Source organism: Perognathus longimembris, chromosome 17 (assembly GCF_023159225.1).
Source record: "Perognathus longimembris pacificus isolate PPM17 chromosome 17, ASM2315922v1, whole genome shotgun sequence".
NCBI classification, from domain to species: domain Eukaryota; kingdom Metazoa; phylum Chordata; class Mammalia; order Rodentia; family Heteromyidae; genus Perognathus; species Perognathus longimembris.
In genome coordinates this window covers 48,568,073-48,591,819 of record NC_063177.1, presented here as the reverse complement: position 1 = coordinate 48,591,819, position 23,747 = coordinate 48,568,073, and the positions used below count along the sequence as shown (strand labels likewise).

Sequence of the window (23,747 nt, the reverse complement as noted above, 5' to 3'; positions counted from 1 at the left end):
GCTATTGTTCCAAATATAAAAATAATGAATGCATAATACTGTATAATTCATCAAGCACGGTTACACAAACTTCCATGTTTCAGTTTTCACAAATTTTCCTACTTGTTTCCCAATGTGCCAACCAATGTGCAAAATTCAAATTTCTTAAGTAACTTATGAAAAGCATTTTTGCAATGTTGATCTGTGGAAGATGAACCAGTTTAAAATATGTTACTACATGAGACTAAATGTTTATGTGTATGAATATGTTTGTGTGCGTGTGTCCCAATTGCGAGGCTCAAACTCAAGGTCTCACTCTTTTTATCCTTAAGGCTAGCATTCTACTACATGAGCCACAACTCCACTTCTGGACCCTTACTGGTTGGTTGGCGATAAGTGTCTTAGAGACTTTTCTGCCCTACCTAGCTTTGAACCACAATCCTTAGATCTGTTTCTGAAGCAGCTAGGATTACAGGCATGAGCCACCCATCCCCAGCTTAAATGCAACTTATACAGATTTTTAAAAATGCTACAAAACCTACAGGAATGTGTTTGGAAAATTGTTATAAATGAATATTTTCTTAGGGAAAATATATGCTAAATTGTGTGTGTGTGTGTGTGCATACAGGTAAATATGTCTGTATGTGGTCATACTATATATATATATAATCACAATCATACGTTTTTCTCAAAGTTCTGCTGCTACAAATTTAACAAATAACAACGACAACAACAAACCATGTCAGTGGTCTAGAGTCTGACTGAGAAAGGATGAAGGAATGGTGTGTATTGAGCTCTCAAATCTTCCAGTACTTTGAGAATTAGACAGTAATAGTTCTTCTAGAAGTTAGAAGGTAAAAGCAAGACTTGCTATATTAAAGCAGAGATACACAATGCCTTTAAAAGATGGAACAGGGCCAAGCAGAGTAGTGTGTACCTGTAATCTCTGCTCTATGGAAGGTAGAGATAAGAAGATCACCCCTGAAGATGCATAGGCAAAAACATGAATCCCTAGCCAAAAAGAAAAAAAAATGTATGTCTCAAGTACGAGAACTCCTTAGAACACAGCCCTGAGTTCAAACCCTAGTACTGCCAAAAGAAGAAAGTTAGAATAAAATCTCTTCAGAAAACAGAAATCTGGATTTGGGGGGGATGAATGTGTGAGCAAAGGAAAGATTTTCTGAAATAGGGGACCAAATAAATTTGGGTGATGGAGATAATATTGTGGTTATTGTGATGATGATAACAAGCATGGACACTTCTATAAAAGTCATAAAAGTAGACACAGAAATGTGTTTTCCAGTATGTAAAAAAAGAATATTGTAAATGAAGAAAGTTACAGACAGAATAAAATATTAACTTTTTTTTCCCCTAGGTCTGGGTGTTTATGTGGTAGAGAGGGAGCCAGTCAAGCAAGCAAACTGAGTGATTTCAAGTGCTTGAGCTCAAATCCCTGCATCCAGACAAAATAAATAAATAAATAAATAAATAAATAAATAAATAAATAAAGACCTCCGGAGGAAGGGGGAGGGGGGAAATAGGCAGAGGAGAAGGGGGTGGAGAAAAAGGAAGATGAAGGAGAAGAGATTGATTTCCAGACTCTGAATCTGAAATTCAAATGTACTGAGCATGTCTGATTATGTAAATAAAGACTTAGTGAGAAGAGGAGAGTGATGACATCGTTAGCCTTGGAGGTATTTGAAAGAAGATTCTTTACTATGTGGCTGGGTACAGTAGCTCAAGCCTGTAATCCTAGCACCTTTGGAAGTAGAGTGTTAAATCGTGATGATTCAATATCAGCCCTGGCCAAAAAAAAAAAAAAAAAAAGGCTCACCAGACTCCGTCATGACCAATGGTTGAGCAGGAATTGATCATCTGCTTCTTACCTTAGTGACTTGGCGAAACACAAATAGGGCGATGGCAGTCCACCGCTCCCATGCTTAAAAAGGAGGATTGTCCCTATGGCTCCAGTGGTAGAGGGCCTGAAGAAATCACAAAACAAACGAGAAGAAAGAGTTCCTAGGATAAATCTTGCATCTCTGCATTCTCAAGGAAAGGGGTCCTTTCTAAGTGCTCAGCAAAGACTCAGTTGAATTAGGTGTCTCTGTTTGCTACCACCCTGTGGTAATTTACCAGCCTTCTCCTCACTATGATCCCAAACACCATCCAGTACAGTGCTCCATCATTGGCCCTGAAGGTATTTCCGGTCCATCCATTTCTTTCTCCAAGGCTGGTTCAGCTGAGTTCTAATGTGCTGACAGAATCAGACTTCTGAGCTGGGAGAATGAAGTCAAACTTTACATTGTGGTAATTAAGCTTTATGACCCTGTACATCTAAGCAGCACAGTGACTGTGTAAAATGCAAAGAATGTATGCAGTTCTAGAGCTAACTATTTCTACAGATGAGGTCCCAGTTAACCTCAGGACCACGGGATTATTTCAGCAGGAAAGCAGGATGGGTCTGGCTGGACCCTAAGTGGGGGGAGCAAAGAAAGAAGCCCCCCCAGGCCCACCCTCACCCTCAGCACCCAGCCCCAGCCCACAGCCCACAGAATCAGGATCTGCAAGTGCCCTTGGCAATTTCCATGGAGGACAAGAGGAGAATCCCCTTGTCAATGAAAGCTGGCAAAACTGGTTCAACACATGCAACAAACTAAAACTAGATCCTTATATATCACCCTGCACCAAAATCAATTCCAAATGGATCAAAGACCTCGAAATTAAAACAAATACCCTGAAAACACTAAAGGAAGGTGTAGGAGAAACACTTGGGCTCCTTGGCACAGGACAGAACTTCCTTAACAAAGACCCAGAAATGCTACAAATCAAAGAAAGGATGGACAAATGGGACTGCGTCAAACTGCAGAGCTTCTGCAGGACAAAGGACATAGCTCGAAAGATAGCTTCCCACAGATTGAGAACAGATCTTTACAGGCCATACAATGGACAAAGGCCTCATATCTAAAATATATGCAGAACTAAAATAATTACATTCTTCCAAAACAAAACTGCAAAAATCAATAGCCCCCTCAACAAGTGGGCTGAAGACTTAAAAAGAGACTTCTCTGATGAGGAAATGAGAATGACCAAGAGACATATGAAAAAGTGCTCTACATCTTTTATTAAAGAAATGCAAATCAAAAAACATTGAGATTCCATCTCACTCCAGTAAGAATGTCCTATATCAAAAAAACTAACAATAACAAATGTTGGAGGGGATGTGGCCAAAGGGAACCCTACTTCATTGTTGGTGGGAATGTAAACTGGTTCAGCCACTCTGGCAAGTGGTATGGAGATTCCTCAGAAGGCTAAACATAGAGCTCCCCTATGACCCAGCAGCCCCACTTTTGGGCATCTACCCAAAAGACCACAAACAAGAACACACTAAAGCCACCATCACAACACTGTTCATCACAGCACAATTTGTTATAGCTGGAATTTGGAACCAACCCAGATGCCCCTCAGTAGACGAATGGATCAGGAAAATGCGGTACATATATACAATGGAATTTTATGCCTCTATCAGAAAGAATGACATTGCCCCATTTGTAAGGAAATGGAAGGATTTGGAAAAAGTTATACTAAGTGAAGTGAGCCAGACCCAAAGAAACATGGACTCTATGGTCTCCCTCATAGGAAATAATTAGCACAGGTTTAGGCAAGTCACAGGAAAGGATCACAAGAGCCCAATATTCATACCCTTAAGAACACATAAGATGATGCTAAGTGAAATGAACTCCATGTAATGGAAATGATTGTTATATCACTGTTGTAACTACTTTCAACTTGCTATGTGTAACCGTAGCTTCTATTATTGATGATCTTCTTGTATCCTCTTCCTGTGGTTGTGCCTGCACTATCTCTGTATCTTATCTGAGTACATTGGAAACCATGTATACTAGTATTAGAACCAGGAAACTGAAAGGGAATACCAAAATCAAGAGACACAGGGTAAAAAAGACAACTACAAAAACAATATTTGCAAAACTGTTTGGTGTAAATGAACTGAACAATTCATGGCGGGGGGAGAGGGGGGAATGAAGGAGGAGGTAACAAACAGTAAAAGAAATGTATCCAATGCCTAACATATGAAACTGTAACCTCTCTGTACATCAGTTTGACAAAAAAAAAATTTTTAAAAAAAGAAAGCTGGCACTGGTGAAATGATGTATGGTTATGTCGCTTGCCTTATAAAACCTGAAGAAGATGTGAGTGGTGGTTACAGACTGATGTGGGTCAAGACATACAGTTTTGAAAACTAAAATGAGATGAGATGAGATGAAATACGATCAAGAGCAGAAACAATTCAACAACAACAAAAAATCATGCAAAACAAATGGAAACACCCAATCCATACGTTTTCCTCAGAGGCAGAGGACACTGATGATATTGTAAGTGGTGTTTGAAGAACCTCCCTCATGCCATTGTGATGTTCCCCTAGACAGAGAAGTCTGGAAATTCTCCATCCATTAAAATAAATTTTCAACCTCAATCAAGGAAGTTCCTCAGTTCCTTTTTATTTATTTATTTTTTGCAAGCATGTGGCTCATTTTAGCAGGCATTTAAAGTATATAGCCAGTCTGGTTCTACAAATGGTACTAGCTGAATCTGCTACATATTTTGCCTGCAGGTTGCCAGCTCTCCTAAGAAAGAAAAAGTCATGCATATTTTATTCATGTAAAAGACTTATTTGCCTTGCACAGATTAAATCAAAAGCCCTATGCATATAGTCCTCGAAATCTAATGCTCAGACAGACTATCGTCCCAAACAGCCAAACAGACTGCAACCTTTTTCATCAGACACACCTTGTATCTTTGCATTTTTTTCTTCTCAGTCAATTGTCCTGCACACAACCTCATGCAAATCACTAGCAGGAAGTAACTAGCTAAGTACTTTCCAAATCATGCCAAGGTGCAGGTCTAGGATTGCCTTGACAAAGAAGAGGTTATAGACGTTTCCCTTTTTTTTTTCTTCCAACAAATGTAATCCATCAGCTCAATTAGAAGGTGGAAAGACGAAGAGAGACCCTCTCAATTCTGAACATATTCCCCACCCCCACCCCCTTTCAGGGGAGTCTTGCAATAGAATCACTGTTGAAGTACTTAGAGTTCACCACAAATATCACCCCCCACCCCATTGTGAAATGAACTGTTTATTGCAAGTAGCAACAGGAGTTATTTTTAAAGAAGAAAAAAGATTTTTGTTGGCCTCCTCCATTAATTGCTTTTTTGGCATTCTCCTGTCCATTTTTTTCGTATTATCCTACAAAAAGATCATAATCCTACAGAATGTTCTAGCCTAGTGAAAGCTTAATGACAGAGCAATTTCAGTAGCCCCTCATCAGATTGGGTAGCTCAATATGAATATATTATAGGAAAGGGACATCTAGTTTGAGTCTGTAGAAAAGCAAATAAGCTATAACCCCTTATCTTGGTAAATCTGGCCTCACATTAATTAAATAGTCACTGAAGGACTTGTCGTTGAATAGTACAAGTATTTTCAAATGGAAGGAGTTAGGGGCCATAGACAGAAGCAAAATTACATATTGTATCTATAATTGAATGTAGGGTTGTTTTTTAATATATATATATATATTTACATCCTTGTGCACTTTTTTTTTTTTTTTGGTTTCCAAATAAAGTCACTCAGATGAAATTTAAGAGCTTACAGGAGAAGGTACTTCTGTGCTTCTCTCAGTTTCTATGGCAACCCCAGAGCATCTTCTTCAGTCTCCATTGACTGATCATGCCCAAGTGATGCTACAACTTCCAGCCAATTCTGGAAAAGGCAGCTGCAATGTTTTGCTGATCTCAGGACCACTAGATAAACAAATGCTAGGACTGTCCTATCCATTCAGCTTAACAATGGTAGTTGTTTGACAATGCGTTTCCCAAGACTGTTTTGCTAGGGATGTGTATATACTTGCCTTTGAAATTTCCTTGCTGGTAAATAATCTGTTTGTATGAGTAGGATCTTGCTGTAGTTGTCCATGCATTTTCAAAGAAACTTCTGGGTACAGTTTAGTGAAGCATTCTCTTTGCTGCAAGGTCAAATAAAGAGTGGCTTAGCTGGGACTTTACATTGTATTAACCAAAAATCTGAGAAGCCAAAGTCAAATGAAATCATGAAGTCCAAGACTTGAGGCATTGGTTCATTAGGTAGGAGTGAACCCGAATACTTACTCAAGAGCTCTTCTTTGGCCCTAGTGTCAGGACTGGGGAGGTACTGAGGCAAAGGTGATTCACAGATCTAATCACTGCAAAATCTTGGGTCAGAGCAGTAGCTGGCACAAAACAGGGAGAGAATAGAGCCCACAGGAGCAAAGGATCCACTTAAAGGATCTCCTTAAAATGCAAGAAAAAACATTCTTTGTGTTACATTAAACATTACTATGAGCAGCTTTGATTCCTAGTAGTATTATTACAATTTTATTAAAAATGACTTCCAAAAGGATGAATAATTGCATCAAGAAACACAGTGTTAGCCACATAATAGACTGAACATGTTTGGAAGGGAGGATAGGAGGGATGGAAGAATAAAGGGAGACAAGGAAAGGAAGAGGGAAGGAAAGAAGGAAAGAAGGGAGGGAGGGAGCGAGGGAGGGTAGCCTAGCTTTTTTTTAAATGCCACGGACTTTTTAGGTTCTCTACATTCACTTTCTTATATTTCCTTTTAACAAGAAATTAAGTAACACTTTCTGCCACAGTATTCAACAATTTTCACTCCTGCAGGAGTGGGAGTACATTTGTTTTCATAAAGCAGTTTATCAAAACCAAACCAAACACACATAGATATTTAATTTTTTCTTAAAAGCAAGATTTGAAGTATGACATTTCCTTTGTAAGAGGTAATAAAAAAGTAAATTTCATAGTAATCTGTTCTGATTGTGACTTTGTGTCTATGAGAGCATTAAATTGTTTATTTAACAGGGTTTTAACAAATGATATAGAATCAATTGATTAAAAGAAATGTTTGGAGGGAGATTTGGAAAAGAAGAAAACAGTATGTCTTCGTATACTTTAAAGGTTTTCACATGTTTTAATTCTAAAATATCAGGAAGTTGCAAAATAGGTTTGTCTTGCTGAACTTATACGTCAGCATGAAGGTTTCCAGATAAAATTTATTTAGAATTCAAGAGTAAAATAAAAATCAAAAGTAAGACTTGCCATCAATATTTATAAGAAAGAGAAACAAGGACATCCACAAAAGGGGATGGGAAACAGAGAGACAGAGAAAGCAACAGAAAGAAATAGAGACAGACAGACAGACAACAGGGAGCAAGTTATAAATAAATACTGGGGTAGAGGAGTTCATATGTAAGTATGAGAGCCTGGGACGTCATCTTATAAAGGGCTGATTACTTAATTCAGCTTTACTTCCTTAGGGCAACATATTACATAAAGCTTCCTGGGTCACTTGGAGCCATAACAGAAACATCAACAATTAAATAAGAATTAAATTGTTTCATTAGACATTCATTACAGCCACACATTGGTTGTTATGTGCAAAATGTACTTGTCATCTTTAACTATCCATCCTTGTCACTCAACTGAAGTTCTTAGTGACTTTTTTTCAATAGTAATAACAATTCTTTCTGAGGTGTTATATAAATATTTGAGTACATAATGACAACTAAGAAATATTTAATCTTCCAAGTGAACTTTTCTATAAATGGAGAGGAGCAGCTTTGTGTCTCTCTGCATAGTGCTTCATAGATCCCAAGGTATCAATAATCACTAGTTAGCTTTCAGATATATTTATAAGTAGTTGTGTATATTCATATATATATATATGCTTTTCCTTTCTAAGAAAATATAATCATGCTATTCCTTTTCTCCAATCATGAATCTTTTAAGGAAAAAAGAAAAATAAGCCCAGATAGAAAACTCTGAGAATTTAACCTTATATAATCCCTGAACAAACTTTTTGGTTGCGTTGAAAGTAATTTTCTATAAGTCAAATCCCTGAACAGCTTCCAGCTCTCAGAATAGAATCCCAAATCCAAAATATAAAGAATCTCTGAAAATTAGTGGAATCTACCCCCACAAAAAATAACTCAGGTTAAAAGCATGTCATTGTTTCTCATGTGGCCCTTCTGACTTGCCCAATATTCTGCTATTAATCAAATATGATTATTTGATGATCCTGTCTGATAATCTCTATCATGTGTTATATGATACAATGATAAAGGATACGATACCTATGAAATGCTATGGTATATGATGCATGAAACAGTTAATCTGTAACATGGTGTATTAACTTGATTTCTTGATACAGTGGATCAGAAGCATAAACTTAAATGGCATTAAGATACTTCTGGCAATAAATAATACATTGGGTGACAGTTTCATGATAAATAAAAACCTTTAAAAACAACATCTGCCCAGAAAGAGATGCACACACTAGCTTCAGTCACCCAAAGAAATATTCAATAAATATGTATCATTTTTTTAAATCAGGCAGAGAATTATAGTTTTAGAAAATCATTCCTCCAAAACCATGAATTGCCCACGGGGCAACACATTTCGGTTATTTAGGGAGAAGCACTTATGTGTAATTATTCACCATTAATGTCCTCAGTATTTAGTAATACTTAATGCACTGAGGCTGGCTCGTACACTAGATCTCCCTTCCACATACCCCCACTTCAACAAGTCCACTTTCCTAGCTTCCACATCAAGATGAATGGCTCCTTCCAGTCTTCCCACAACTTTTCCGGTTTTTTCCAGGGAGGCCCTGCACCCTGGACAACCCCTCAGTCCAGTGAGACCACTTCTCTCAGAGCCAGCTCCTTGGCAGTTTTATTGCACCTATACCTGGTATGGATTAGTCTGTGATTATATAAAAAGTTATTATAGCAAGCTTTGTAGAGTGAATGGAATCCTTGGATCACTTGGTTCCTGTCTGAACTATTTTGGAAAAAAAAAATTGTAAAAGGCTGAGATCTGGGAATATGCTAACTCAATGAACTCTATCCTTGAAATAGCTGGAGATATCATTGTTCCTTTTTGCATATGCAAATTAAATAACTTGGGGGAAACCAAAGGATTTTTTTGCCAGTACTAAAATGGTAATTTCTCGAAGAAAATACACAAGTGCTTATGGTTTTTGCAAGTATTATCTGAGGAACTGCTGCATTTGGAAACGTGGCTTGCTTGCCACTCAATGGAGTCTACACAGAACTCTCAAACTCCCCACAGTAGTGTGGGATATGTGCATATAGTCAACTAACTAAATAAATGAATAAACAATTAAGAAATAAATCGGGCTGGGGATATAGCCTAGTGGCAAGAGTGCCTGCCTCGGATACACGAGGCCCTAGGTTCGATTCCCCAGCACCACATATACAGAAAACGGCCAGAAGCGGCGCTGTGGCTCAAGTGGCAGAGTGCTAGCCTTGAGCGGGAAGAAGCCAGGGACAGTGCTCAGGCCCTGAGTCCAAAGCCCAGGACTGGCCAAAAAAAAAAAAAGAAAAAAAAATCACTAAATAAGTAAGAATGGATTTGCTATACCTCCCTTTCCCTACTCAGAACGACCACAGGAAATCTTGCTACTCCCTCTGGCTGTCCACAGAATGAAAAAAGCAGAAGTGTAGGAGGTGGTTAGATGCCTACAGTTTGGTTAGTGGCACAACCTTGTGGTTTTGTCTGGAGACAGGTCTAAGCAATTCCTGGTGAACTGAAATGAATCTGAAGTTTGAAGTGTACCCAAATCCTACAACCAATACTCAGGTGTGTAATTATTCTCTCCCTGTGAGATGTTCCTACTCTTCAAATAATAAAAGGAGGGATTGAGGAGCATTGGGGAACGAGTTAGGAATCTTGATTTTTGTCCCTGTGCCCTGTAAAGAGGAAAAAAATAATAAATTTCCATCATTGAGAACAAAATGGAGAGGCAGAAGCAGCTTAGATTAAATAGAGCTCCTTTCCCCAGAGTTACTCCTCGTGGAATGCAGTCACTGTGGAGTATCCCCCAGGGTAGCAGGCCCCAGGCTCAACTTGAATACCTACACCCACCTATAAGCATTTGGACAAAGTGTTCCTCTGGGACTTCTCTTCCTCATTTCTTTTCGGGGATAAAAATAAAACCATGGCTTCTGTGAAGATGAAATCACTGTATTGAGTGTTTATAGAGAATTGATAGCCATGGTCTTGACAGTGTTCTTTGGGTATTTGTAAAACACAAATGACATGAAGGAAAAACTCGTCTTTCTTTGTGCAAACTAATCTTGTCTTTATGCTTTGGGAAACATTTAATTTGCTAGAGGAAGTCGCATTCTCCTTAAGGTTACCAGGCAAAATATGTACCTTAAAATCCTATATAGCTTCATGGAGTATACTAGGTTTAGAAACTGATCAAACCTACTTCAGTTTGATTGAGATGGCTTTAAAATAAATCCTCAGTTTCTTCAGCAATGGTAAGAACTGGCAAGTGGCAAGTGATAGGGTACATGCCAGATCTAGCCCATTTTCCATCATTATTGTAAGCAAAGGGTTATATTGTTTTATTTTTTTTTCCAAACACAGTGAGCTATTTGTTTTTATGTGTCTGTGAGGGCTTTTGGACTACAAAAGTCTATCTTACCAGAGAACAAAGACCCACTGCCCTGAAAAGTCAAAAAATTACTTACTCCTGGGCCTTAATATAACCAACTTCTCCAGTAAGAGAAAAAGAATATCCAGATATAACTTTTGTTAGGAATGAGGAGATACACAGGTAGAATTTACACACCATAGAAGCACAGTCCAGTGTAACTACTATCATGGTGGAATCAAAGTCTAAACCTTGTACTATTCTTCTTTGATAGTTTTATTGGCTTGTTGTTTTGTTGTTGGGTGGCATTTTCTGCCTTATTTTTGTTTTGTTTTTTTCCTATTCTCTCTATACAAAGCCATTCTGTCCAAAAACAAAATATGAGCTGGACTTCCTCTAACTTGGATTAAACTAATCTGTAACTCCACCACACCTGTGTGTTCAGGAAATTTCTATGGCCCTATTCATCCAAAGCACCAGGATTTATGTTCCATTGTTTGGGAACATTTGCTTTCTATCTCAGTGTTTCCCCAGTAATTATACAGGAGACTTGATAAGACTTGGCACAAATTTGTTTTCAATTTTTACTTTTTATTTAGAAATAATAAAATAAGACATAATATATAAAAATATGTACAATCCATGGTTTGTGCAGTACAATAGGAAGACTTTAGGTACAAAAAAAAGAGAGATGGCAAATGGGAAAATTAATAACTATCGTGATTGTCAAAGGCCAGAGCTGATCGGCTCACCAGAGCCCAGAGCTGAAACCTAACATTATTTTTTTTAAATCTAGTGGATTGGATTGTAAGTAAAGAGTTAACAATTCAACACTTTGTAAATTTCCACTTTTACATTATTAAACACAGAGTGAAAACAAGCTCACTCTTACTTCTCAGGGTCTTTTCCCCTTATGGAGTGACTTATTATAAAACAAAGGGTGACATTTATTATTTGCCAGGTTAACATGATTTTGAGGACAGAACTAACCCAATACACATCAAGAGTTGGGAGTGGAGTGGGGTGCTACTGGGAAGGAAAGAAGCAAAGGGAAAGAATAATGCATGTACTAGAACAAAAAAAAAAGTCCAACAAACTTTCTCTAGGAATTTTGAAATGGCTACAGTGCTGTAGTGACATCCTTAGCATGTCTGGTTCAAGTATACTCTTAGAGGGATAGAAAACTATTCCTTTCTCAGTAATCAAAATAGAATTCACTTTGTCTACCTCTTATTTAAAAATAGAATAACCAAGAATCTATGCCTCCCTTCCTCCCCCCCACCAAAAAAAAAATAGAATAACGCCCTTCCAGATAGGGGCAAACATTCTTTAAAAGGGAACACATGGTAAAGAAATTCAATCAGGATCTGCTTACAAGAGAGAAGCAACATGCATCTGAGAATCAACCCCAGATATTCACGGTGAGTCTCCTCTATCTGTGTTCTAGAGACCAGTGTGCACTAGTTAGGCAGACCCAGTCAATAAGGACAAAAATGTTGAAGGTAAAATGCTATAAATAGTGTGCATTACCTGTGTCTTGGCTCTTGACAAGAAAAAATAAAAGCCATTTAAAGCTTGTAACTAATAAAATGCTAATAACTATAAAAAGCTTTCAACTGAACAGTCCATGCTGAAATAAATAACAGAGGAACATAGCAATACAAATCTTACAAGGTCGGTAAATATTAGCTAAAACCATGCTAACCGGTAGCATATAGGAACTAGCTCCCAGAAATTGCGGCACGGAAATCATACTCTCTGTGGCATTATCTTTTTGTTTTTCCTTTACACACTCCTATTTACATTTGGCTTTAAATATGAAAATATCTGATAAACTTTATAAAATGTACACTTTAAAAACATAGCTTCTGCAAAATTTTTCTTGAAAAAAACAAACAAACAAACCTGTGCACCAGAAATTTTAGATTTTTTTTCTCTTTTTTTGTGTTTTTTTTTCAGAAATAAGTTGCAAGATTGCCCACTCTCTTTCTTGATCCTGCATCATCTCCCTTTTCAATATCTGAAGTCTCTTTAAGTGGTAGCATTGTGTGTATGAGGGTGTCCACAATGATCACCCTCAATCTTCACTATATCTTCATTTAATTTATGATATCACTGAATACTCTTTGGTTTGATTATTTTCCTCTGCAAAAACATCGTGATAATAGCAGCAGCTCCCAATTCCTCCAATTCAACAACTTCCCTAACTTCCTTGTGAATTTGGATTTAAACAAAGAACACCAACTTTCTTGAGTATCTCCTTCTTCTTCGTTCCAATGAACGTAACCCCACAGTTTTCACACACATCAACATAGAAGGCTGCGTCACAGAAAAAAAAAATCTTCTAGTTTTTTTTCTTTTGCAGGCACTGAATCCAGATATGGCTGTTCAAGAACCACAGGCCATCACAAACAACACATTAAAAAAACTAAACAAAACAAAAACAAATACATGATTCTAGAACAAGCTGTTTTTTAATGGCATACCAGGATATAATACCATGAGAGAGTTGATTATTTTGAGACTCCAACTAAAAAGGAAAAGTCAGCAATGCTAGAATTCACCAAAAAAAAATTTTTTTAAAGGGGGGGGGGAGTGGACATGTAGGGGAAGGAGGGTTTAAAAACCAAAGAAAACAAATATAATAATAAAATTAAAATAGTTCTGTCATTGAGCTAGAGCAGGAAGGGTCTGGTGTTTCTAGGGAGGCTGGTAGCCAAGCAGAAGCCTGAAGAAAAGTTATTAGTTATTAGTTATTATTACCCCTAATAACTTGCTGGAGTTCCACAGGAGATGATGATCAACTCACATTCATCACAAGGATGCAAACTTGGAGGGAAATGACACAAGCCTTTTCAATGATTACCTCCTTAACTTTGTGATTGTGCTATATCTTTATGGCTCTTTTCAATCCTGAAATACTGAGATCATTCTCATCCCTACCTCTGCCACCCAAAAAGCAAATGTCATCTCCCTCCTGAATACTTAAGCTAAAGTGTTGAAGCAAAGTGCTTGTCCTCACCTCCCTGTCTTTGGCATTTTACAGCTCTCTGTGACACAGCAGGATTCACTCCAGATGGATGAGATAAAGAAAAAGAAAAGAGACAGAGAAAGGAAAGTAGAGACCAAGCATGAGGAGATACCGTATTTCCTAGCATGGTGTCAAGCTGGAGACATTCTACTAGTCAAGGCAAAGAAATCACCTACAAAATGTTGTATCTATTTATCTTCTATGTCAGATGGCTTTTATTTGGAGGGTGCCAGGATGCCAACAAATGCAACCAAGATTTTATGGAACCAATGTTGGAATTTGTTACCCCCCCCCCAAAAAAAGAAGAAAGCCCAGAATTCAAGAAGCACATTGCTATTTCTTACTTTAATGCATTAACCTGGCCAGTATTCCCTATCAAGAAAGAAAAAGATGTTGCTATCATGTGTGTTTGTGTGTGTATATACTCGTGTGTGTGTGTGTGTGTGTGTGTGTGTGTGTGTGTGTGGGTGGGTGGAAGGGATACTTCCCCTTTTTTTCTTCCTCTTCAAATAAGCAAGATATAGAGGATATAGGAAAAAATAAAAATTTAAAAGTACTACACTTATTGAGGCTCCATGTGTTTGCTGCTTTGGTTTTTGTTTTGGGGAGGGGGGTTCTGGTTATTTTTTTTTTTTTTGAGAAAAGATGCAAAACAATCAGGCTCTTCAAGGTCTTACTGAGGTTCAAAGTTATTGTCTCTCAATGTCAAGGCAACCTTTGGAGCTTTGTTTCTTTTTCTCTTTCCTTTTTTTTTTTTTAGCATAAGCTGCTCTGTGCAAAAAATGTGCATCATCTTTGGTATTTCTTTTAACTTAAATTTTGAGATAACCCATTAACATCATGGAGAGAAAAAGAAAACAATAAAAATAAAACCCAGAGGCTACCATTTGGCTAGTGTTACGTAATGCCCTTATGTAACTAGAGAGAGAGAGAAAGAGAAAAAGACACAGAGGGAGAGAGAGACACAGAAAGAGAGAGAGAGAGAAAGAAAGACAGAGACAGAGAGATAAAGAGATCAATCCTAGCACAAATTACTAGCCTCAGAAAACCAGGCTCTTATTTTGGCAGTTCATAGCCAAATACTTGCCACTTTGAATCACATCGTGAGCTTTCAACCGAGTTCAACACTGACTTTTAAATTACACAAAAGAAAAACTACACGGCAACAAATACACGATCTGTGTTCACGTAGTTAGCAGCTTTTCATAAAATTAAGGCAGAGTGCTGCCTTTGTTATGCCATTAAAAACATTCTTGTTCCCCTAAAGAGAAGCATTCTGGATACATTGAATATCCAAGCAAGGCTTGTCTGCAGATTCAAGTTTTGTAAAAACACAAAACAACACATTTCAAAAAAACAAAACAAAACAAAACAACAACAACAACAACCACCCATAACTTATTCTACAACACGCAGGTGCCTTGGGGTCACACGGAGGCGTGCTAAGTGCATTCCACCCATCATGGCGCTTGCAGTCTTTTCCTGGAAACCCCTTGGCGAGCCTTAGTGCCCGCTGGGCGCATGCCTCGTCCCGCCTCTGAACCAGTGCCGTGGTCTCTGTAACTGTTTCAGGCCTTTGACCAACACACTGCGTGGCCAAGTGAAGCAGATCCCAGCCCAGGAACCCCGGCAGTCATATCTCCGATTCTCGCCTTAGGGGCCTGGGCTCTAAGGGGACGCTGGCCTGGTTGTGCAGATCCAGGTCAGGGGGTGAATCCGTACTGGGACTTTCAGGAGCCCCGTTTTCACTGTCATCTTCCTCTTTGCTCGTGAGGGCAACCTCATTTTCGTAGCAAAAGGAATTCGCATTGGAGAGGATGTACTTCTTCTCCGCTAAGTCCCGGGCGCTGCAAAGCGGGGTGTTGGGGACTTCGTAAGTCTTGTGGAAGCGGGAATAGTCTACTTTGTAGTAATGCTTCTCTTCGAAGAGCACGGGCTCGTAGCGGTGGCCCCAGAGGATCTCGTTGGCCAGGTAGGAGCTCCGGCACTGCGTGGTCATGGCCGTGGCCTCCACCATGCCTTCGAGGATCACCACGATCTCAAAGTCCGCGTTGTCGATGTCCTGCTTACTGAGATCGTACAGAGGGCTGTCCTCGTCGATCTCGTGCACGATCGTGATGGGCGACACCAGGAAGATGCGGTCGATGCCGCTGTCGAAGCCGACGTTGATGTCGATCTGATCCAGCGGGATGTACTCCCCCTCGGATGTGATTCGCGATTTGAGCAGCTGCGCCCGCACGTGGGCCTCCACCAAGTGGCTCTTGCGCAGGTTGCCCACCCGCCACATCAAGCACAGCTTGCCGTCGCGCATGGCGATCACGGCGTTGTTACTGAACACCAGCGTCTCGTTCCTCTTCTTGGGCTTGGCCATCTTCGCCATGACGGCGCCGATGATAAAGGCGTCGATGATGCAGCCCACGATGGACTGGAACACCACCATGAACACGGCGATGGGGCACTCGTCCGTGACGCACCTGAAGCCGTACCCGATGGTGGTCTGCGTCTCGATGGAGAAGAGGAAGGCGGCCGTGAAGCTGTTGACCTCCGACACGCAGGCTTTGCTCTCCTTGGATGCATCCAGATCCCCGTGGAGCAGGGCTATCAACCAAAACACACAGCCAAAGAAGAGCCAGGACAGCACGAAGGCCAGGCAGAAGATCACCAGCATCCACCGCCAGCGAATGTCCACGCACGTGGTGAAGATGTCCGCCAGGTACCGCTGCCCCTTCTCGCCCACGTTGATGAACTGCACATTGCAGTGGCCGTCCTTCTTCACAAAGCGGCTCCGGCACTGCTGGCGCGTGTGCACCTTGCTCTTCCCGTTCCCAAAGCCATTGGCCACGGCCATGGTGGCCAACTTCATGCCGTCTTCTTCCGAAGAGACGATGCTGTAGCGGTTGGTGCGCACACTGCCCATTGCTTCTGCTGTGGACGCCAGCGCTTCTGCTTTGGGAAACAGTCTGAGTTTTTGCAAGACCCTTTGGAGAAACAGTTTTGAATGTTCAGTGAGGACACAGGCACACACAGAAAAAAAAGGAGGGGAGATGGGGGTCTCCGGGAGCCTTGGGGTTCCACTAAGGCCTCGCCACGGACATGCAGTTACCTTCGGAACTCAGCGGACATCCAGAGCGTTTGTCCTGCGAGAGAAGATGGAGCAGTCATTACAAAAGAAGCCATTTCTTCAAAGAGTTGGGCAACATCCCCAACAAAAACATAGAATCGTGTACAAAGAGAACCTGCAGCTGGATTGCAGGCACCTTCATTCTTTGTTCCCTAAACTGCTTCCTTCCCTCCGTGGTTGCTTAAGATTCTAAAACTGTTGAACAAAGATAAGTTACCTGTCACATTCATTCAGCCCAAATTTCACTTCGCCCCTCTCTTACTTTCGGCCACCTCTCTAGACTATTTGATCTCCATCTCAAAGTTGACCTAGCAGCTCTTACTCTCTTCCTTTCTGTTTTGTTTTATTTTTTTGCCTTTCCTGCAAAGCGAGGATCTGGAGTCATTAAACCGAAGAAAGCCTTTCTGACTCCGAGGCTTGTCACGGAGCTCTCAGAACTAGAACATGTCTACAGAACATTGCATATCAATGCAGCCGTGATATTAATTGCAATGCAATGCATGATGGGAGAATATTCGAGCCCTTGCTGATAAGGCTGACATCAGAAAGTGCAGACAATTTTGTGCCAATGGTCCAACTGAGCAGTCTTTGGGAATCAGTGGAACAGATGGACATTTCTAGATTGGGTTTGGGTTGGGTCCTTCGCACAGGCACACCTGGAATAGCCACTGTGCAGGTATGCCTGATAGCATCTCAGTTAGTGGGAGTGATTCTGACTTAAGACACAGGTTTGCTCTGGGGGATAGAGAGCGATTCTGTTGCTTAGCAATCAGAGTCGTTGAAATTCTCCAGAGATGGGATTGCCATGTGTAATGACAGGCTAGGAAGTAAGCACCTTTGTGCCGAAGGACCAGGTCTTTAGCTGATTGAGATAAGGCAGGAACTCATTTCATGGAGGTCCAATGCTGGGTTCTTTCAGACAGAGACAACTTTGTAAAATCTAAGCAGCTCATAAATGCCAGCCAGCTCACTTTCGCTTCCAGGACTGCTGTTTGCTGTAGGTTCCTATGGGGAAGGCATTCACCTTTACTTAACAAGAACAAATGGCAATTTTCATTTTCTTTTTCCAATTGCCTCATTCTCCCCTAGGTTAAGAACTACCTACAAGCATTAACTTTCCATCTTGGCTCTGATAAAGATACATTATTCTTTGGCTAACAACAGCCTAAAAGAAAGCCAAAGGTGTTTTCTTTATCAAGTGTACATTCATAACGAATACAGCCTAGCAGTAAAATATAAAAGTGATTCTCAACTTTTTTGCAACAACCAAATATATGTCCTGTTTTGAAGGGAGACAACAAGCCAGATGTGGGGAACATCAGAAATTTGTTGAAGCTCTGATAAGGAAGACACCCTCTTTTTTTTCTTTCTCCTCCTCCAAACCACACTAAAGATTAAGCAGTCACCAGAATCATTTTTCAGTCAAGCCCACTGAAGACAAATGAAGCAAAGCATTTATCCCAGTTTTATGCATCCTTTTGTAAAGAGGCAAGGTGCATTGTCTTTGAAAATGCCTCGTTCCAGTCTTTTGACTTCTCCTTCCACATCCAAGCGATTATGCAAGAATGTGCCCCAACACATTTTTCCTAAGATTAGTCATCTGTGAAAATTGCAATGTGTGTTACATTTTGGCAGCTTTTGACACCTAAATGATGCCCCGATTTGAAAGTGCCTTTGAATTACTTTCTAAAAAGAAGGTACTGTGCCTTCCCTACCTTCCACCTGCTTCAATGTTTTGTCTGCTTCCCTATGAAACTTGAACTTGGACCAAAATGGGGGGAAAAGAATCTTAGGCCTCAAGCTTATAGATCTAAAATATGGAAAGGTTTCTTTTAAAAAAAATAAAACAGTGATTATTGGCTCACATGAAGTTGTCAGGCAATTTTACAAAAGACAGAGAAAGTGATGGGACACTCGATGCAGGTGTTCTTTTCCAATAAAGCAAGGACAAAAGAATCTTCATTTACAAAGGGATGGAAGCCTGGAATTCAAACTGACTTGAAACTACCTGATTATAAACTGACACCAAGAAATGCCATTTACATGATTCAAAATAATCAATCCTTCTGTGTCTGAATTACTGTAAGGGGGAACATGAGTAGTATATCACCTCCAATTTATTTTGGCATACTTCTACACTCTTTTTAGATGACAGTCTAACAACCATATGAAATTGAACGGCTCAAATCTCCCTTTCCAAAAATCCTGATATCAGGATGAGATTGCTTGAATTCCACAAATCACACAATACTAGCTTCCTATGAATAGCTTTCCCCATTTAGAGCCTTGGAAAAGGCCTATATAGAAGGACTCTGCTTGTCTCTCATTTCCACTGCTAATGGTAGAAATTTGTTTCCTAAATGGAGCACCATTTAGAAAATTTACCATTTCTTTCTGGAAAGGAAAAATAAGTGGTTTCGTTGTTATTATTGTTTGAGGCAAAATGGAAATGTTTGTAACTTCAAATAGATCCTCCAGATATCTAATTATATGAGTATATATGTGTGCATGCTCATGAGATATATATTTGGACTTTGTGGAGGTAATTATATCACAAAAGTGTAGAACCTTCCAAATTCTAATAGGGTAACTGTCTTAATAATCCACTACAAAATTTGCTTTTACTGTAGACTTTCTCACATGCCCCAGTGGCTTTAGGTAGGCAGAAAATGTCCTTGCCCACTCCTCTCTCATTGGAGATCACCAATCCATGAGCATCTGTGGAAAGCTTTGTTTTGTTATTTAAACTAAGTATTTAAAAATAAATAAGGCTTTTATGTAACTTTATTTGAAACAATGTACTGAGAAACAACAAAATAGAGAAACATAAGAATACTAAATCAGTTGATGGCTGTAAGCGCCAGAGAGCTGATAGTTGATTTTGGTGAACAATGTATAAAAATCCCTTTCAGCCTCAATATATAAAGAGCTGGCTGTAAACTCAATGGATACAAAGATCATTTTTGCCCAGGCCACAGCCAATGATGTAGAAAGTATTTCTGGGAAATTGAGAGGCTACATGTGGGGCTGTTCATGTTAAGACTATTTATAGGCTGAGCCCAAATTAAGCATAAGCAATGGAAAAAAATAGTTCAGCGCTTCAATCTTAGGTAGATATGAAAGGAGAGGGACAGAGAGACAGAGAGAGAGGAGATACAAGGTCAAAGAGATCACATAGTATAAATGAGGGACACCAAATTGCTTTCAGTAGTATGTGGGAAATAGTACCAATAGAATCTATTTTAAAGAATAGAATTAAAAGGTAATCAGGAGGGGTAAAAGAGAATGACTATGTCTCATAATTATAGGCAAAGAACAAAGTTTCTGCCTAAGGATAGAAGATAGCAAAAGAAAATGCGCTGGGCTGTGAGAGGTCTGCTAATGAGTGTTTAGAGCAGCTATTCCCCAGCTGACGCCATATAGACCAGCCTAAGTGAGCTCTGGGCACAAGTTGCTATGTGAGCCCAACTGCTCTCAGAGCAACCTCTATGTAGCTCAGTAAACAGAAAGGAAGAGAAGAAGGGGGTGGGGAGTGGGGAGAGGAGGGAGAACACCCCTTTATCTATGTGAGCTCTGTCTTCAACATCTATGTTCGCCAAGGCATGCTGCTGCGGTGCCCAGCATTTGCAGATCTTGAAAAGCAAACACTTGGTAAATAATAATGCACACAAAAATGGTCTCGAAATGGTAGAGATGCCTAGGTCATGTGGCTAGTAGTTCAGGCTACTCAAAAGTCATACAAGGACTCTACCATTAGCCAGAAAAATTCTTAAAATGAAGAGTCTGAAGGATGTAGATAAATGGTTTAAAAAAAATCCCAAAGGTATAAACCATCTATTTCTTAGGGATAGTAAAATCATAAAAAAATAAAGTGCCATCAAAACATGAGGGAAGGTGTGGAAAGCCAAGTTAGATGACCTTGACTTCAACTCTCACCCCTCCCATTATACTCCAAGTAACATATCTCTTTCCTCTAAAGCATCAGGATTTTTGTGGATCGTGACAAATACAAATAAAAGACCCGGAAAGGAACAGGAAGAAGCCAACAAGTGTAATGGTATTACATAGCGGACACAAAACAATGGTTAGAAAAGAAATCTGACAGCCTATTGATTATTAGTGTAAAGATAAAAACCGAATTAAAAAGGAAATAGGCATTCTTTGCATGTCCAAAACAGATTTTTTTCCAACAACACCTTATTTCCCAACATCCCAAGTTTATGAAAATGCCCAGAATTCTCCTCATCATGGCTTTGCTGCTAATATATTTACCCAGACAGACATTAAACATTAAACTACCCATTCCCTATCTCTAATTTTTTTTCAGTTGTCATGATGAATCCACATTCTGATGCAATCTTTTTGCAGACTCAAGTTGTAGTGATCTTTGCTTCCCTAAAACCAAAGTGCAATCAAGAAAAGACATTGATACCATTATGATTAAGAATATCAAAGTACTTATGGCAGAGGGACATATGATGGGTAAGTTTTGTGATCTTCAGGCTCAAAAATACAAACTGGGGCTCTCTGCCCCCCAGCAAAGCAACTTTAAGATGCTTAGTCTGGAAGGCCCCACTTGAAACAACCACCCAAAAAGATAAAATAAAATAATAAAATAAATAGATATCAGAATCCAGAAGACGTTTTGATCTTTTGTGGGGGGGTGGGGGCGGGGGGGATTCTGGATCGGAGATCTCATATCATACCTCCAGACTTCCCTGCCCACCCCCCAGTCATTTTTTTCCCCTTTGTCTTTTTGTTTTCTTCTATCTTTTCTCCAAAGAGGAAGAAACAAACTTAGACTCGCCCTTGCTCTGCAAATCCGGTATCTCGCTACAGCTGGTACATTGGAAGTTATGAGCACAAACAGACGTTGCAAGAAATCTGTGTCTGTTGCTCAACTGTTCCAAGCATGTCTCAGTATTTTTAGCTCCGAGGATGTTCAAGGGCTCACACAAACTACCCAGGCATGAGTTAGGACGCTTGAGAGGAGGGGCGTGGGGGGGTGAGGGGGTGGGGGCCGCGACAGAAGCATGACAGCTGGGCATCTTGGGAGCAGCGGGGCAGGGTAAGGGCGAGAGACCTTGGCCCGAGTTTATTCTCCAAGACGCACGGCCAGAGACACCGAATGAAGGAAGAAACCGCCCCCACACCCCTTACCTGTTGCTGGCACAGTGGCATGGGGACATGGAGTAGAAGTGGAGGGATACAGAAGCATGTAAGATCCAGTGGTGTGTATAAATAAGTGAGTCGAAGCAATGGAGAACTCCCAAGAAAAGACCCAAGCTTCGGATGGCTGCGCGCTGGCCAGGGCTCCAGTGCGCTCTGCGCTATCCTGGGCTCTTTTGAGGCGGTCGGTGCGATACCGGCCCTCTCCGCTCCGCCTCCTGCTTGCAGCCAGCCAATCGCAGGGCGCCTAATCCCTCCCCCTCCCTCCCGCGGCGAGGCGGGGAAGGGGGGGGGGGGAGGCGGGGAAGGTGCTGCCAATCCCGGGAACCTGCGGCTGCTTCCTCCCCCTCCACCCCTCCCAAGCACATTCGGGGAGTCACAGGGCCAGGGTTTGGGGAGCAGGAAGTCCTCGGGCCAAGCTGGGACAGCAGCAGGTGGGAAGCTTCTCGGCCAGGCTTCCGTGGCTGTCTAATTGCAGTTTAGCCTTGGGCAAAGCTTCCCACCCCTCTGCAAACCCCACACGTTTCCCGGGTTCTCCTCGGTGCTGTGCACGCTCCTAGAAGGGCGCGCGGGGTGCCAGTGCGGGGAGGAGAGCATGACGTTGGCGGGGGTGGGGGGGGAAGAGTTGCACTTCCAACAGGATTGCATATCCCCCCTCCCACCCAAAGCCTCCTTTTCTTCGAACCCCACCACTTTTCCCCCAGAACCTGCAGCGCGCGCCGTGCAGCAGCTAATTAAACCCGGGCCAGAGAATCCAGCTGGGTCTAGACGCGCGCGCGCGCACACACACACAAGAAGCAATAAAACATAAAAAGAAAGGTAGCAACTGCTTGTCTGCTTGGCTATTCGGTTTTTCCAGGCTGCTGCTGAATTCCTTACAAAACGCCTAGACTTTTCTGGAGGATGAACCGCCGCGTTCCGCTGGCCTTGTCCGCCCTCAATTCCTCCTCCTCCTCCTCCTCCTCCTCCTCCTCTGTCTCCTCCTGCTCCATCCACCGCCACCGCCCGGCACGCTCTGCTGATCTAAAATCAGAACAATTAGAGAGTAATGAATTCTCTGGAACATGCAACTCCTACAACCGTGCTCTGCCTTCGCACTAAGCGCCTCCCAGCTCAATCCTTGTTCCCTTCTCAGCAACCAGTGTGGGGGGGGGGGGGGACGGGGGGGTGGACAGAGAGACAGAGGAGAGAGACAGAGGCAGAGCATGGCAGGCTTAACAAAAAAAAAAAAAAATAACCAACTGGAGAGTAAAATCCTGCGAGTTTACATCAGTTCACCCGCGTGTGCGTGTGTTCCGTAATGCAAATGCTCGCTGTCTCCACGCGCTCTCAGTATCGTTATGAAGTTTTCAATCCTAGGGGCCCGGGAGGGATTTATCAGGAGTCTTTTCTTTCCACGGCATTTGCAATCCCTGCGTGTACTCTTAATATACACATGCAAATGTATGTATATGTACTTTAGCATTTCATTTCTCCGAGCGATTAAAGGCGTTCTACGGTACGGTTTATTTTCTCCAAAGGTCTCCTTAGCTCCCCAACTGACTTCTAGCTCTTATTCTAGGCAAAGACAGCCTGGGGGAGGTGGAGTGAGGGGGTGGGGGTGGGTGGGTAGGGGGAGGGTGTTTGAGTTGGGTAGAGGGAGGGGACACGGTTTCCTCTCAGAGTTTCATATCTCCATGTGGCCCCTAGGAGGTGCTGGTGAAATACATTTGGATCCCCCCTTTTTTTTTTTTTAAAGACCCGTAGTTAATCCTGCTTTAGCAAGTGTGTCTCTTGTCCTAGCACTTGAAGCAGGACACTTAAGTCGCCAGGGCGTGGAGAAGGTCTCCAGGCGCTGTGAACTGTGTTGCTAGCCCCGCGCCTTGCTGACCCGTGTCGACTGTTGGGATTCTGGAGTCCAGCGAGCTCCATGA

The 23,747-nt window shown here is 41.2% G+C and overlaps 1 protein-coding gene across 1 annotated transcript; it reads right to left on the bottom strand.

Annotated features, from left to right (window-relative positions):
* Window positions 1–14,529: 14,529 nt before the first annotated feature.
* Window positions 14,530–21,995, bottom strand: Kcnj2 (potassium inwardly rectifying channel subfamily J member 2). The gene is made up of 2 exons (XM_048366016.1): window positions 21,826–21,995; window positions 14,530–16,681 (listed from the first exon to the last, which is right to left on the bottom strand). The coding sequence occupies exon 2, from the start codon at window positions 16,459–16,461 to the stop codon at window positions 15,178–15,180; it is 1,284 nt and encodes a 427-aa protein (XP_048221973.1). The 5' UTR covers window positions 16,462–16,681; window positions 21,826–21,995; the 3' UTR covers window positions 14,530–15,177.
* Window positions 21,996–23,747: the final 1,752 nt, after the last annotated feature.